Source organism: Ammodytes marinus (assembly GCF_949987685.1).
Source record: "Ammodytes marinus genome assembly, chromosome: 1".
NCBI classification, from domain to species: Eukaryota; Metazoa; Chordata; class Actinopteri; order Uranoscopiformes; family Ammodytidae; genus Ammodytes; species Ammodytes marinus.
The window spans coordinates 4,500,775-4,518,125 of NC_137230.1; the positions used below are offsets into that span (position 1 = coordinate 4,500,775).

Sequence of the window (17,351 nt, forward strand, 5' to 3'; positions counted from 1 at the left end):
CAACACTAAATGTGCAAAGTCTGGATGAGGAGGGACTTCATACAGTCTTATGTGAAGCCGAAGCTATCCTCAACAGTCGTCCAATCACGAAGGCTTCTACAGATCCCAATGACCTTGAAGCACTCACACCAAATCACCTTCTGCTTCTCAAAACTGTGCCATCACTGTCCCCAGGACAGTTTCAGAAGGAAGACCTATATGCTCGCCGCAGGTGGAGGCAAGTTCAATATATGGCTGATTTATTTTGGAAAAGGTGGATTAAGGAATATCTTCCCCAACTACAAGAACGACAGAAATGGTCCAACATAAGACGCAACTTCACCCCAGGAGACATCGTCGTCATTGTGGATGATTCAGCACCTCGCAACTCCTGGTTGACTGGAAGGATTGTGGAGACCATGATGGACAAAAAGGGACTTGTACGTCAGCTTCGGATCAAGTCCAAGACCGGATTTCTGACCAGGCCCATCAACAAAGTCTGCCTACTACTGGAGGCAGAGGATCATTGACTGACCCAAACAAACTTTTGACCTCTTGACTTTGTTCCTGGAGACATGACTTTGACTAATCACTCTTTCTTTGGATTACAAATAATGAAGAAAGAAGATCAAGAAAATATATTTACTGTGTTGATTGTCATGTCAAATGTGTAATTATTATTTGAATTTGAAACATAATAATTAGGGGCCGGAATTGTAGGGGCCAAAATTGTTTATTTTGAAAAGTTATACACTTCCGTTTTGATTGACACATGTGGGTGTGGGTGTGGTTTATATACCAGGGCACTTGTGGCGGGCGAGGGTTAGGATACAAAGGGGGTTAGTGGCGCACCTGTTTTATTTTCTGTTTACCGTCAACTTATCGTCAACAACGTCAAATAACCTTCAATTACAGCAGTTTATATTTTATTTGTTTATTTTCAACACCATCTACATGTTCTCATTCATCCGTTGTAATTCTGCCTTTCATTTATTAAACTCTTTAAACTATACCCATCACCGGAGTTGGAGATTTGTTTGGACGCGTAACTGCCTGGAGCCCATTAAGCCTCTTAGCGGCCTTTATTGGAGAGCAGTCGCTACAGGTTGTCTTCAGCTGTTTTTTCCTCCTTTATAAACAACAAAATTCAAATATATTTTCAAATACATTTAGTGTTTCATTAGTGTAGTGGACAACAGATGTCTATTGCCGATGAGCATAAGAGCAGAGAGACCGTATTAAATGTAACTGTGAAGCTGAATCTTTTTCTAAAATAAATCAGACAAGTAATTGTAACATTTTTAAGATACTGCATGTACTTTTATAAGAGTGTACAATCATTGTCATCAGTGTATGAAGTCATTAATGTCAAACAACTACTAGTATATATTTGAGTTCAATCTCTTACTTGTACTGATGGCAATTGGATTTCCTTTGGCTGGCCTGATGCTGCACTGTGGGTCACCTATACAAAAAACATGAATGCAATTAAAATACAGTTGTTGTCACAGATCACCATATGAATGACACAATCATATAAATCACACAATTACCTCAATTATCCTCCTATTTCTGAGAGGACGGAAGGCAAAATAGAAACCAGATGAGGAACGCCGTTTCTGTGGGCGTGGCACCGCCTGTTCTGGAGTAGTGATGAATGTCTTCAGCGCACCAGAACACTCAGTTGAGTCCTTGGATGATACTGGTCCGGAGGAGTCCTTTTTAGGGGTGGACTGTGGTACAGTGCACATCTCCTGTGTGACCTTTTCAGATGACAACAACAACAATAAGATATACAAATAAAATGTAATACAACACAAATTCAAAGTACAGCTGTACAGCCTACGAGGTTTGAGAGACTGTTGGACCAATTCATAAACCACTACACTTCAAAGTTGCTAATCGACGACTAAATCCAATCAAATCAAATCAAATCAAATCAAATCAAATCAGTTTTATTTGTATAGCCCAAATCACAAATAGATTCTGCCTCAGTGGGCTTTACATTCCATGCAATATGATACAATGTGATACAATATGACACCCTGCCCTTATACCCTTAGCTCGGCTGAGAAAAAACTCCCAGTAAAAAACCCTTTACAACAGACGACTGCATCCATGATGGTTGCCTGTATGCACAGCCTCTACTGTTGCCAATGCAATATGTTTTGCCCCAAAGTTTCAGTACAAAACGTTCGCATAAACTCATGCTCTTGTTATGGAATATATCCTATACATTTGCAAGATTATCTCTCTCTCCTCCTCTCCCTCTGACACTCACACAGGCCCTGGCCCTTTATAGACACACATGCGCGCGCAGACGCACGTAAATACTTTTGTCCTGATGTGAACTCTCTGCCAGGGAAGTTTTGCATGTAAAGTTTACAAGCTTACAAGACTTTTCTATCAGGACACCTAAAGTTAGCAATTAGCCCAGCCAGGTACCAAGTGTGTAGCTATACCATTAGCTTACGTTGTCACTCTCCAAAATGCATGTCATCATCAATCTATCAGTAGGCTAACATTATGAAAGGGGCACGCTTTATTAGCTAGTAGCCTACCAAAAGTTATTACCTGTTCATCAGTGGCTGTTGGTGCATCTGAAAAGACGGATGGCACCGCATTCGTTTTCAGTGATTTCTTGCTCTTTAGATTGCGGGGGTTTCTCGAAGTCGTCCGGTCTGAAATGATCGCTACAAATACTCCGTTTGCGAACAGTTTCCGCCGGTGTGTTGATGTCCAAGCCAGCAGCAACAAGCCACATTTGAGTCCTTTCTGGATCTCGCACTGGAAATTGGTGAAAACTTTGTGGTGTCCATCTGTAGGGTTTATTTGTACAATTCCTGAATGCACACTGACGCACCATGTTGCCTAGTCGTTCGTTTCAGGTGCTGTCCCACGCTGCTCTGTTTACTTTCTGCTGTAGTGATTCGGTTACACAGCAAAGTAAAAGTCCGCTGCTGCTGAGAAAGTAGTCCCTCAAAATGCGATAATTCATGCGATGCGAGGTTGGTTTTATTTCTAAAATTATTCTATCAACACAGACATTTACATCGATAGTCTGGCGTTATAATTGATTAGCCTCGGGTGTACTGTGGAGTGGGTAAGACTGTTTTAGTAGCAGGCTAGTGTTTCCCCAATGCCGTGCGCTAGCCTAGCACGAGCAAACTCTGCAACTAGAAGGACTGAATTAAATGTGTTGAAAACTGTCTCCACTGATAAAGAAAAGGCTAACTTGGGAATCAGGCCCTATGTCCAAAATCCTGAACTACCCCTTTAATGAGACCCAAGGCCTGAGTAAGCCCACACAATAATATTAAGAAAAAGTGGCCAGAAGCGATTGGTTGGCTAATCCAGAGTGGCACTGGGCAGATCCAATAGTTTTAAACTTTGACAGACCCCCGCCTCCAAGTGAATGAACGTTTGCCAATTACAGCACTTCCAGACCTTCTGTACAAATGAAATGAAGTACGATGGTCTGGTTGGACCAGGCTAGTCAGACCCTCTGCTTACCTTTCATCTGCCTGCTGATCACTACCTGCCTCTGTCCCTCTGTCTAAATATAAAACCTCCACTTCATCCCTCACATTTATTTCTTCTTTTCCTTCACTTATTTATTCATGTCTTTAACATATTATGTAACCTGGTTTAATTTGTGCAGCTCGTTTGCTGTGATATGTGAGAGTTTTTAGTAGGCTATGTTTGGCTATTCAAACAAAAATGATCGATCTCCTAACTAGCACTTAATGCCAGAAACGGCAACTCTCTCTCTTTCTCTCTCTCGAAACGGCGACCCACTGTTAAATTGTATGGATCCGGACATGCAAGTTTTTTTTTAAATATGTTTATCAAGCTCTTGCCTGTACTACAATAGGCCTACAAATTAATAAAAGGGCAATATGCTCCTACAAGTCACAAGCGAGTGATTTCCCTTTGGGCCAACGATTAATGGTTGTGCTCTTATTGATGAACTAGCTACTTTTACATTGCATTACATTAATTACAAATTTAACTTTAAGTTAAATTGGTGTGTTTAAAATTCACAAGGGTAAACTGACTTCACCTTCAGATGCTCGGAGCAGGTCAGTTACTCTTCGCCGGGCTGCATGGCACAGCAGCGCGCTGACTCGCTGTGTGTGACAAACTGTGTGATCGCCGAAATGCGCATATGATGCAGGGCCGTGGCTAAGTATTTGAGGGGCAGGGCATAAGATTAGATTCAAAATTATTTACTTTTGTTCAATTTATTGTTTGTTTCAATTATTTGAGTGGCTTAGATTGGTTGGTACAGAACGGGGAGGTCTGGACGCAAAACATCTGATCACACGAAAATCCGGTTTAGTCCAGATATTACAACATTTTGCAATACTGTATATGGCAGGGGTCTCCAAACTTTTTTCACTGAGGGCCACATACAGAAAAATCTACGAAGGGCCGGGCCACTTTGCAAAAATAACACATTTATCAGGACATGTAGCTGCTCTGATGTTTAGTTTCATAGTGTCTTCGTAAATTGTAATCCTTCTTCACGGCAACACTTTCCTTGCACATTAAACAGACACATTTCCCCTCTTGTTTATATGCCAATGATACACCCAGTGTTTTCTGCCTTTGCGTCTAATGCCTCGTTTCCACCGAGTAGAGCGGGTCGGATCGGAGCGGTTCGGTCCGGGTAGTTTGGCTTTTCATTTGCCAAAAGTTGGGTAGGGTACGGTTTAAGCGCACCTAACCGCTCTGAGCCGCTTCCGATCTCAGTACTCCTCCGTAGGGGTACTAGCCGCCTGAAAGCAGGCCGAAACGGCGGAGCCGTCATTTGATTGGTCGAAATAATCATTTCCGCCATGTGTAGTCATCTCGGCAAGAGTGAAGAGAGTCTTGTGTATTGGCGAAAATGTGAGCACAGCAATGTTTATTGTGTGGTGTTTTTCCTCGTCAATAAATTAATCAGTTGGTTACACTGTGTCCCACTAGTCACGTAGCTGCCGCAGCCAGCGCTGTTCTGTCACTGTCTCTATCAGTTGCAACTTGCACCGAGCCGTCTCTGTGTGTTTTCGCCATAGATAGTAGGCTAGTAAATACACACTCACAACAACACGGGGGGAATAAATAAAGAACCGGCTGGTTTGACCAAGCAAAAACGAGAGATCGCTGGCTTGTGAGCACTGTTTATTGTGTGGTGTTTTTCCTCGTCATTAAATGAATCAGTTGGCTACACTGTGTCCCACTGCTACGATGTCACGTAGCTGCCGCAGCCAGCGCTGTTCTCTCACTGTCTCTATCAGTTGCAACTTGCACCGAGCCGTCTCTGTGCTCACAACAACACGGGGGGGAATAAATAAAGAAGCGGCTGGTTTGACCAAGCAAAAATTTGAGACCGCTGGCTTGACCACAGTTGTTCCACAGCCCGATAGTTTAACCCACATTCTGGCGGCGACTATCGCAGTCCAGCCCATGGGCGTAGGATTATATAGGGACGGTAGGGTCCCGACCCTACCAAAATCCAGCCTCTACTGTGTAGTCCCTACCAATAATACACCCGCTGTCCGTATTGTTTAGGCAATAATTATAGTAGCCTACACAAAGGGTTAAAAATCAGTCTCTGCAAGAAGTCCCGCCTCTAAACAACTATCGCGCTTTGATTGGCTGTAGCGGTTTCCCGAAAACCTATATTCAACCTGATTGGCCGTCCCCGCTGTCACTCCATCTGCTTGTTAAAAAAAAAAAAAGCTACCGGCAATTTGCTAGTCCCAGACAGGAGGAGCAACAGGACGCCTCAGTGCATAGCTAATATCTGCATCTGCGAGTGTAAGTTCTGCCTTCGGTCACGTCAGCGAGATGGATTTTAATATCAGTGATGTCATTTGCAGTAACACTTATAGCCTATTTGTGTGTGTTTTATGCTTGTGCGTGCGTGCGTGCGTGCGTGCGTGCGTGTGTGTGTGTGTGTGTGTGTAGGATGTCGAAGAAACAAAAACTGGACATAAGAGACTTCTTTAGAAGTCACCGTGTAAGTTAATTAAAAGGTTATATATTTTAGAGCCATAACAATACTGATATTGATTATTAGTCAGCATGGGCTATAATGCCAAAGAGATCCGCATTTTAAGGTATAGGCCTACCATTATTTTCATGTTTTATTTGTGTGGAAAGGGAGCAATGGTTTAAACATTTTTTTTTGGATAAATAAACATTAATTCAATTTAATAACCTTTATTTTCCTTCAAGGTTTCCCTCTCATTTACAGTAACAACAAGCACATTGCAGATGCTCATGTGATTTTATACATATATATTTTGGGGGAATAAAACATAATAATTGTGTGAACATTTTGTCTACCCATGTATGTACCCTAATATATCTGTTCATATGTCATGCATCAACATACTTCTGTCAGGTGACAGACAGTGGAGAGACTGGAGGAGATAGAGGAGGAGAGACTGGAGGAGGAGAGACTGGAGGAGATAGAGGAGGAGAGGATAGAGAAGGAGAGACTGGAGGAGAGGATAGAGAAGGAGACAGAGGAGGAGATGCTGTAGAACAGGGGTCCCCAAACTACGGCCCGCGGGCCAAATGCGGCCCGCGGCCCGCTTTTTATTGGCCCGCGGCCGATTTTAAAAAGATAATGTAATTTTTTTTTTTTTTTTTTTTTTTTCATTTCTTAGTTAACCCACTAGTGCAGGGGTGTCAAACACTGATTGATTGGCCCGTGGCACATTTTAAAAATATAATGTAATATGGCGCTTTTAAATAATTTAAATGCACTCATTATATTACAGACAAATATGTCCCATAAAAGAAAATGAGCAACAAGCCCAACCCAGAGGACCCTGCATAATATTTTATTTTAAATTAATATTATTATGGAAAATCTATGTGTCCTTCTCCAATAGCTTCTAATTCATCTGACACAGTGTCTCCATTTTTTTTTCATACAAAATTCTTCAGATTTAGCCTCTTAATTTCCCTCTCAAAGTGCACCAAATTCATGCATTTCGCTTTAAAAACTTTAAAAAATCTCCCGGGGGGGCATACCCCCGGAGCCCCCTAGGAGGGTCGGGACCTCGGCTGGATACTATTTTCACCCTGCTGGACATTGGACGCAAAGGCAGAAAACACTGGGTGTATCATTGGCATATAAACAAGAGGGGGAATGTGTCTGTTTAATGTGCAAGGAAAGTGTTGCCGTGAAGAAGGATTACAATTTACGAAGACACTATGAAACTAAACATCAGAGCAGCTACATGTCCTGATAAATGTGTTATTTTAGCAAAGTGGCCCGGCCCTTCGTAGATTTTTCTGTATGTGGCCCTCAGTGAAAAAAGTTTGGGGACCCCTGCTGTAGAAGATGAAGGAGAGGCTAGAGAAGGAGAGACTGGGGGAGATGGAAGAGAGGCTGGAAATTCACAGGTGAGGTTAATAATGATTAATATGTTAGTCATGAGATTCAGTTGCACCAGAGTAAAGTTGAAAACTCTTCTAAGTTGACTAATTTTCTTTCATTAGTTGCTTTAACCTATAACATTACAGAATGCATATTCTCTTTTGATATTCAGATATGCATTATAAACATGTTAATTAAGCCGATTTATTGATTTTTTTTTCAATTATCATTGCGAATACAAAAAAAACCTATCAACTTTAGGAAGCACTTTCATATCCCACGGACCCCACCAATGTCCAAATCAAACCTACTCCCTTGGTCCAGCCTAAACCCCGCCCCACTAGTAAGGGTAGGGTCCGCGGTGGAAACAACACCGAGATTCTTAAAAGTGAGCTGTCCCGCTCTGAGCCGCTCTGATCTGACCCGCTCTACTCGGTGGAAACGAGGCATAATGTCCAGCAGGGTGAAAATAGTATCCAGCTGAGGTCCTGACCCTCCTAGGGGGGTCCGGGGGTATGCCCCCCCGGGAGATTTTTTAAAGTTTTTAAAGCGAAATGCATGAATCTGGTGCACTTTGAGAGGGAAATTAAGAGGCTAAATCTGAAGAATTTTGTATGAAAAAAAAATGGAGACACTGTGTCAGATGAATTAGAAGCTATTGGAGAAGGACGCATAGATTTTCCATAATAATATTAATTTAAAATAAAATATTATGCAGGGTCCTCTGGGATGGGCTTGTTGCTCATTTTCTTTTATGGGACATATTTCTCTGTAATATAATGAGTGCATTTAAATTATTTAAAAATTAAAAGCGCCATATTACATTATATTTTTAAAATGTGCCACGGGCCAATCAATCAGTGTTTGACACCCCTGCACTAGTGGGTTAACTAAGAAATGCAAAAAAAAATAAAATAAAAATTCAAAGGGCCATATTACATTATATATTTAAAATCGGCCGCGGGCCAATAAAAAGCGGGGGCCCGCGGGCCGTAGTTTGGGGACCCCTGGTATATGGCATGCAGGCATAATTGGCAACATGTGATGTAGCCTACTTGGACATTGAAGGCCTATTCGACCACACATTGACTAGTAGCCTTTTGTCTAAGAAATGGAGCACACCAGTTATCCACAAGTTGTAGCTTATACTTTCAATATACTAGCCTACGTATAGCGCCTAATTCATCAATTCACCTTCATTCATCAGTTAATAAAAAAATGTGTTGTTATTTTTGTTATTTGATTGTGCTGTTCTTGTGTTCCTGCTGCAAATCACAAGAAACATTTATTATTATTTAAATCAAATAAAAATATCAAATGTAAATCACGTCTGAAGGATGTTTATGTTAAACTTAAAGACTTCTGATTTAAAACTGTGGAAATCTGGAAAAGAACTTAACACTAGAATCCTGCTGTACATAAATCATGATTTATTTGATATTAATTCAACGTTAAAACAGCGATTGATATAAAGTTGAACTAACATTCTTTAATATCTCTTGTGATCTACTTTCAATCATTGAAACAATGTTATTTCAGGGTGCAAACCTGGTTAAAAATCAATCAAAATCACCAGAAACACAACATTGTTTCAATGTTAATTGGATCAGCGCATCAGCCTTGATTCAACGTTGAATCAATCCCTGCGTTCCGAATTGCATAGTTTCTACTATTTAGTATGGTAGAAAAAATAATTAGTATGTCACGATTCTTGTGGCCGGATTTAGGATGGTTAGAAAGACCCGGGGCCTATCCGAAAAGTCCAATCTCCTAACCTATAAGCCTCCTTTCCTATGCCTTAACCCCTAAACGTCATCGGGGTTAAGGAGAGATGAAAGGTGCTTCCTATCGAACATAGGAAAGGACAGCGCTGTTTCAAATGAATTCGACTCCACTTTTCCTAACCGACGTCATTGCGCGACGGCGAGTATTGCTGACGTGAGTCACTAGCGTGAAACTACACTATAGCCTATTCTCCGAAAATTGACCACAACAAGCGCTCGTTTGATCCATGCGTTCTTTTCATATAGATTTTAATCAGGTTGTCGCCAACAGAGTGAGAATCACTCCCATATATCCCAATTCACATGTGGAATAAAAAGAGGCTACACTTGTGTTGATGTTGAAATTAACTGCCCTCAGTAACTTCATTAAATGTGAAGTTGGTATTTTATTTTCTTATGGTGTAAATTATGTGCTACGAAAATAACTATTATGATGTTGGTCTTTTATGAGTTCTTTATTATCTTTAGCCTGTGTGTGTTTGTGTGTGTGTGTGTGTGTGTGGGGGGGGGGGGGGGTATTTTGTTTTAGCCGAGTTAAATCTTCCTCTCTTCTCCTCTCCTCTCTTCTGTTTTACCTCTCGTTCGTATTCGTGTAGAGTCGGTAAACTCCGGCGGTGGCCTGTTGCTTTAAATCTTGCCGCCGTAAAGGATTATGGGATACCACTATCTCCTTTCCTTTAGCATAGGTTAGCCAGGGGCCTATCCGAAAACTTTTTTTTGCATAGGAAATTTCCTTTCCTATCGAGATGACCCGGAAGTGCTCGGCAGATAGGTGATCCGAATAACCAAAATGCTTAGGAAAGGCATAGGAAAGGAGCCTCGATTCATCCTTTAACCCTCCTTTAGCATAGGTTACTCCTGACCAACCTATGCGAAAGGAAAGGAGATAGTGGTATCCCATAATCCTTTACGGCGGCAAGATTTAAAGCAACAGGCCACCGCCGGAGTTTACCGACTCTACACGAATACGAACGAGAGGTAAAACAGAAGAGAGGAGAGGAGAAGAGAGGAAGATTTAACTCGGCTAAAACAAAATACTCCCCCCCCCCCCCCCCCCCCACACACACACACACACAGGCTAAAGATAATAAAGAACTCATAAAAGACCAACATCATAATAGTTATTTTCGTAGCACATAATTTACACCATAAGAAAATAAAATACCAACTTCACATTTAATGAAGTTACTGGGGGCAGTTCATTTCAACATCAACACAAGTGTAGCCTCTTTTTATTCCACATGTGAATTGGGATATATGGGAGTGATTCTCACTCTGTTGGCGACAACCTGATTAAAATCAATATGAAAAGAACGCATGGATCAAACGAGCGCTTGTTGTAGTCCATTTTCGGAGAATAGTGAAGTTTCACGCTAGTGACTCACGTCAGCAATACTCGCCGTCGCGCAATGACGTCGGTTAGGAAAAGTGGAGTCGAATTAATTTGAAACAGGACTGTCCTTTCCTATGTTCGATAGGAAGCACCTTTCATCTCTCCTTAACCCCGATGACGTTTAGGGGTTAAGGTATAGGAAAGGAGGCTTATAGGTTAGGAGATTGGACTTTTCGGATAGGCCCCTGGAGTAACCTATGCTAAAGGAGGGTTAAAGGATGAATCGAGGCTCCTTTCCTATGCCTTTCCTAAGCATTTTGGTTATTCGGATCACCTATCTGCCGAGCACTTCCGGGTCATCTCGATAGGAAAGGAAATTTCCTATGCAAAAAAAAGTTTTCGGATAGGCCCCCGGATGTCTAACATCCGGCCAATATTTTAAGTGTTGAAAACAGCATCCTATTCGGGCGATTCTGACCCATAATCCAGTGCGAACCTGAAGTGACATCACATCAACGGAACCTCCATATGAAAACAAATGGGGATGTGACGGATATAAAAGCAAGAGGCAAGATCAAGGCGCAATGTTATGATGAAATAAATAAGTAATAGTATGCCTACTGTATCCTAAATAGATAATTTTTATCGTCGGATGTAGTATGTAGAATAAGAAAAAAGAAAGTATTTGATTTGGAATGTTGTGTGTCTGCTATCTGGGTTAGCTCCCAGGTTCCACTGCACCTTTCTTACTTTGTCCACCAGGTGGCAGGGGATGACAACTTTATTTTTCCACTGGTTGAGATTTATTTAGTAAAATAATGTAATATAAAGTATTTCCTTAAGTTTACCAAGTGGATCAAATAGGAGCTCAAAATGACTGTAAGCAAGCTTCTTCTTAGTAGTTTTTTAGGGTCAATATAAAGATATCCTGTGACTAAACCTATCCCGGGTTTAAGGTCATAGGGTGTGAGTTTGAGGGAGGGAATACCGACACAGTATTTTGTATTTGCTATTAATTAAGACCACTCTGTAAGGATCTGTTGTCCCTTTGATATGAAATATTATTTGTTTATAAGTCATAGAATTACAGTTATATAATTAATATAGCAATAAACTAACTCTTTAGAAAATCAGGTTTCTTGAAAATTACATCGATACCCAATGTTACTTTGACTCATATTTTGGAATTGGTTAATCATTCTTTCAAGTTGCTGGCTACTTCTTACTTTACTTACGCCTTACACCCCTACTGGGGTATAGGCCGTCGACAAGGGACCTCCAGAGTTCACGGTCACTGGCGTTCTTTTCTATCTGCGACCAGGTGCTGTTGGGGGCGCCCTTAGCTCAGTTGGTAGGGCGTCCCCCCATGGGCCTCGGCCAGCTGCGGACCCGTGTTCAATTCCAGCCCGCGGTCGTACTCTGCATGTCACTCCCCTCTCTCCCCCATTTCATGTCTCTACACTATCAATAAAAGCATAAAAATGGCAAAAAAAAAATCTTTAAAAAAAATAATAATAATACAACTGTGATAAAACCTTTCTCTAAAAAAATGCTTCAAAACTAAATAAAGAACCTGCAAAAACACTGCTCAAAACAATGTAGCGAACCATTCAAAATGCAGTCATTCTTAAGATGAGATATTGTATTTTATACAATATTTCATTTATTTATTGGAAAACTTGCCCCGTGGAACACCAGTAGTCGGTTGAAACTTTGTACATTAGATTAAAGGACTTCATGGCACCATCAGCATGGCATACAGAGCAGAATACTGGCACACGATATTAGGTTTCAGCACATTAAACCCAAATATCAGTACAGTCATTTAATTAGTAGCTTAACTTGTCTAATGCCACAACAGTTGACATTTTTAACAAGAAATAACTTTTAACTGAAGACTGTATTCCAACAGGCTTGCCATTAATTTTTACAAGTTCCACCTGGGCTATTTTTGGCTATAAGTCAAAGTGTCTGCAGTGGATTAAGACTATTAGTATTCATTGGGAAGAGCCAGGTTAAACTGTTTTGCTCCATTTGACAAAGTGAATATATTGTCAGGGTTTTAGTTCATGGACTGTATACTGCAGAGTCATTCACAAGCCGTCATCCTCATACAGGACTTCATCTATGAGCACGTCGTTGTGGTCGACGGGGATGTCCTGACACAGCTGCTCCCTGAAGGCCAGAGCGATGGTGTAGGGCTTTCCTTTGGGGTGTCTGATGCAGCGCTCCAGGTAGGTGTCGTAGAAGCCTTTCCCTCGTCCCAGGCGCTTCCCCGACCGGTCGAAACCCAAGCCTGGCATCAAGATCAAGTCCAGACCTCCTGGAGAAAAAAATGACAGGAAGACAATGATGATATATAGATAGTGTAATCAGTTCTTAAGGTTCTGGGGAAATGCGTGTAAAGATGAAAATACATTAGTAGAATAACTTACTTTGTACTTTTGATTAGCAATATAATATCTAAACTATAGATAATATTGTTATAATATTTTGCTTTTTGTGTGTGTGTGCGTGTGTGTGTGTGTGTGTGTGTGTGTCTTTAGGTGTGGGTGGTGTGTCTTTAGGTGTGTGTGTGGGTGTGTGTCTTTAGGTGTGTGTGTGTGTGTGTGTGTTTAGATGTGTGTGTGTTTAGATGTGTGTGTGTGTCTTTAGGTGTGTGTGTGTGTGTGTGTGTGTGTGTGTGTGTCTTTAGGTGTGTGTGTTAACCTGCAGCCAGAGCCTCCTCCCTGCTGTGGTCGTCCTCAGCAGGCTGTCTGATGTTCCAGGAGGTGAGGGGCAGGCTGTCCATGTCCTGCTCACTGTGGAGCTTCAACATGTCCATGTGGTGGCTGCCCATCTCATATCTAGGGATGAAGCAGCTCTTGCCCCACTTGAACGCATCTCTGATGATTTCCTTGGTGCACACTTCATCGTCCATGCTGAGAAACACTGCGATCCGCTTACAGGACACATACTGAGGGTGTCTGAACAGCTACAGAAACAAATGCAAAGGAAGATACAGTTGAAAATCATCAGTGACATGAGCAGAGCATAGGAGCACACAAAAATAAATCAATAAGACAATTAAGATATTAAAACGCTTAAAGAGATCCTATTATATTACTTTTTTGGTCTTAATTTCTTGTTAAAAACTGCTATAGAGCAACCTGACACGAATCACATCACAAAAAACACGGGACACTCTTCCTCTTACCCTAGCGAGCACAGCAGTCTCTCTCTAGTGCAGGGGTGTCAAACACTGATTGATTGGCCCGTGGCACATTTTAAAAATATAATTTTTAAATAATTTAAATGCACTCATTATATTACAGAGAAATATGTCCCATAAAAGAAAATGAGCAACAAGCCCATCCCAGAGGACCCTGCATAATATTTTATTTTAAATTAATATTATTATGGAAAATCTATGCCTTGCATCCTTCTCCAATAGCTTCTAATTCATCTGACACAGTGTCTCCATTTTTTTTTCATACAAAATTCTTCAGATTTAGCCTCTTAATTTAACACAAAGTAATATGTATGAATATGCAATGAGAAAATTATGTATTATGTGTAATTGTCCGGAAGAATAATAATAAATAAATAAAATAAATAAATTTCCCTCTCAAAGTGCACCAGATTCATGCATTTCGCTTTAAAAACTTTAAAAAATCTCCCGGGGGGGCATATCCCGGACCTCCCTAGGAGGGTCGGGACCTCGGCTGGATACTATTTTCACCCTGCTGGACATTGGACGCAAAGGCAGAAAAAACACTGGGTGTATCATTGGCATATAAACAAGAGGGGAAATGTGTCTGTTTAATGTGCAAGGAAAGTGTTGCCGTGAAGAAGGATTACAATTTACGAAGACACTATGAAACTAAATATCAGAGCAGCTACATGTCCTGATAAATGTGTTATTTTTGCAAAGTGGCCCGGCCCTTCGTAGATTTTTCTGTATGTGGCCCTCAGTGAAAAAAGTTTGGAGACCCCTGCTCTACACACTGCTTTGAGCTTCTCCGCCCCTCCCCCCCCTGCTGCAAATCCCACTCCGTTGTGATTGGTTACCTTCCTTCCAGCAGCGGGAGATTTTCAGGAAGGTGGGGGCATGCAGCCGGAGCTTGCCTGAGCAGCATTACCATACATGGAAACATCCGGGTGCGTCACTCAAACTACCCGGAAATTTGAACAAGTTATTTCTCGACCGGCTGCCATAGTGTTTAGTGCTCTGCATAGCCACCCCGGACGGTCAGCAGGGAATACGTCGAAATGCATGTACGTAATTATTTGATACGCTAGTATGGTTAAACATGACTATAAATCATTATAACAACGTTTATAGGTCATAAAAGTCGAAAAGTATCATAGGTCCTCTTTAACTTTCCCTAGTTCCAGCTTAAATGGTTATAGATTTGCTGCTTTATATTTTTCTCATCTGATAGCAAACTGAATGTCTTAAATGTTCTTGGACTCTTGGTTAGATCAAACAATCAATGGACAAAATAATCAATAATGAAAAAAAAGAGGTACTGCAGCCACCCTATGCTAAACCATGGTATAGCAAGACCCAACTTGTGCACATTGTGTCTGTGATTTGTCCCAATAGATTAGATATGGAACAAATCATAACATCCCCATAGATTTTACAATCCTTAATATGTTTGGAGTTGCCCCCTCCAGCTTCCTGTGTATCGCACCACCAACTACAAAAACCAACAATAATCTTAGCCATTCATCCTTCCTACAAATATGATATACTGGGTGAGAAAGTCCCATCTTGTTTGATAGTGTTTTTTTGGCTACAAAACTGAGCAACTTGCTTACATGATCAAATTGACCAGGATGCATGATTATGTCATGTTCTTTAGGTAGTACTTGTGATGAGTTTGACGTGACTGAGTCATGTGATGTGACATCAGGCACAAATGTGAAGCTAATAATGTACCTTACTGTTGCTATTGTGGTAGCTGAGTGGCATGGCTTTACTGACACACTTACCCTGCATTCTAAATCACATACGTTTTCTTTTTACTACACTACATACTAAAGTACAGAAGAAAAAAAACAGATAAGGAAGATTTATTTTCATTATGTCGAGAAATGTCAAGAATAAAGACGAATACTCCTAAATGCTATTGGAGTTAGTGGGGCATTTATGTATTTTCAGCATACTACAATTGACGTGCATGTATTGGAACATCCTAAATCTTTTTCTGGCTTACTAAATGGTAGGGAAGTATGGGGATTGGAACGCAGGGTTATTGTCCTTTCCCTAGTATGAAGAGACATGGCCTGTTTGAAATGAGTTCCTGAAGGAAGCAGGTAAGAAGCTGTGGTCAAGACACAGCTACCAACCTAGCAGCCTTATTCTCCAACTCCAAAGTCCCATTAAATCTAATTCTGACTTATTAAAGTGTTGTCAGACAAAGCAGTGTGCTCCATCTTCAATATAAGCTGAATTGTAATGATGTTCTTCTGTATGAAAGGATAGTATAGGCTACTATGTGATCATCATCAGTTATGGTTTAATCCTTCATAGACCTATTATTATATACCAATTACTTCACAGGGAATATTGAGATGGGATAGAACGCTCATGTAAGGCATTATAAATGGCCTGCCAGGACTTGATTGCGTGGCCTGTCAAACTAATGAAATGCTAAAATGCACAATTCTGATTAGTCAGCAAGTGGGTAAATATACAATGAACACATTATACGTTACATGTCTACTCTATATGCCTACGCTTATCCCACAAAGACCAGAAATAAATCAATGGAAAGACGAGGTTAATGGAGGTGCACATTAATATAGCTTACAAATAACCAAAGCTCCCTTTTTGAGATGAGAGAATTGACCAAATAGTTATTTTCTCTTTTTTAAATAAAAGTGGTTAACTTATATCCATATGGGCTTGTGGGAGATTGTGTTTAAGGCTACAGTTAACAAGGCCAGACGAATGTCATATTGCAAGAAGACCGAGGGAAAGAAACGCGCCTGTCTAAATTAGGAGCTCTATATTGTAGCCTTACACCATGTTAACGCCAAATAGAAAAACTATATGAACTCATTCAAAGCATTTGGTCACATTCGACTGTGTCTTCAACAGTAATTAACGTTTATTGGCGTCTGTTTCGACGTGTGGAAAAGTGAAAATATAGCCAATATATTTTGTTTAGGTTATTACTTTCGTTGTAGGCTATGACTTGTCTGGCGGAGCTGTCAGTCGGCGTTAGCTTGCTCTTACCTTCTGTGAAACAACGTGAGACTGTCGTAGTTTCTCCTCCACACTCAACAATGCGACCCGCCGTTTTATTTCTTTCCTTAAAGCTTGTTTGACTGCACGCAAGGCAGCCATGGTATCTTTATATCAAGCGCAGAAAATATGGCACTAAACTATAGATTTAGTGTGTATTCTACTTGCAGTGTTTGCCTCCGTTGAACTATGGAGGAAGCGACTTCGACAACCTGCTTTTACTCCGTGAAACTTCCCAGAAGTTAAACATTAACAAGTAGACCTAGCTAGGCTATATCAACACAGGACAGGCGTTTACTGTAACTATCTCTCTCGTTACTGAGCCTCATGTCTGTGATGACAGCTGCACGTAGGTCCATGCTGTAATAAGCTATGCACAGTGTTTTGTTTTTTGCCTGCAAGACGGGAATTGCATGCATCTCGCGAGAGCGCGCACCGAGAAAGGGAAGATCAGTTCACAGGACTAATGGAAGACTACTGTCAGGTTCTTAGGTAATGATAAATGATTTAAAGCAATTCGAACGTTTTGCGTTATCAATCTTTCATGACTAGATTGGTCTGAACCTGAACGGTTGGCATGACACCGGAAGTTAAGAATGTAAAAGCCCAATTTCTAGCCCATTAAGAAATACTATT

The 17,351-nt window shown here is 41.0% G+C and overlaps 1 protein-coding gene across 1 annotated transcript; it reads right to left on the bottom strand.

Annotated features, from left to right (window-relative positions):
* Positions 1–12,156: 12,156 nt before the first annotated feature.
* mthfs (5,10-methenyltetrahydrofolate synthetase (5-formyltetrahydrofolate cyclo-ligase)) lies at positions 12,157–17,071 on the bottom strand. Its single transcript, XM_080053772.1, has 3 exons — positions 16,707–17,071; positions 13,187–13,451; positions 12,157–12,800 (listed from the first exon to the last, which is right to left on the bottom strand). Exons 1-3 carry the CDS (start codon positions 16,815–16,817, stop codon positions 12,571–12,573), a joined length of 606 nt encoding a protein of 201 aa, XP_079909898.1. The 5' UTR covers positions 16,818–17,071; the 3' UTR covers positions 12,157–12,570.
* Between the last annotated feature and the right edge of the window lie 280 nt (positions 17,072–17,351).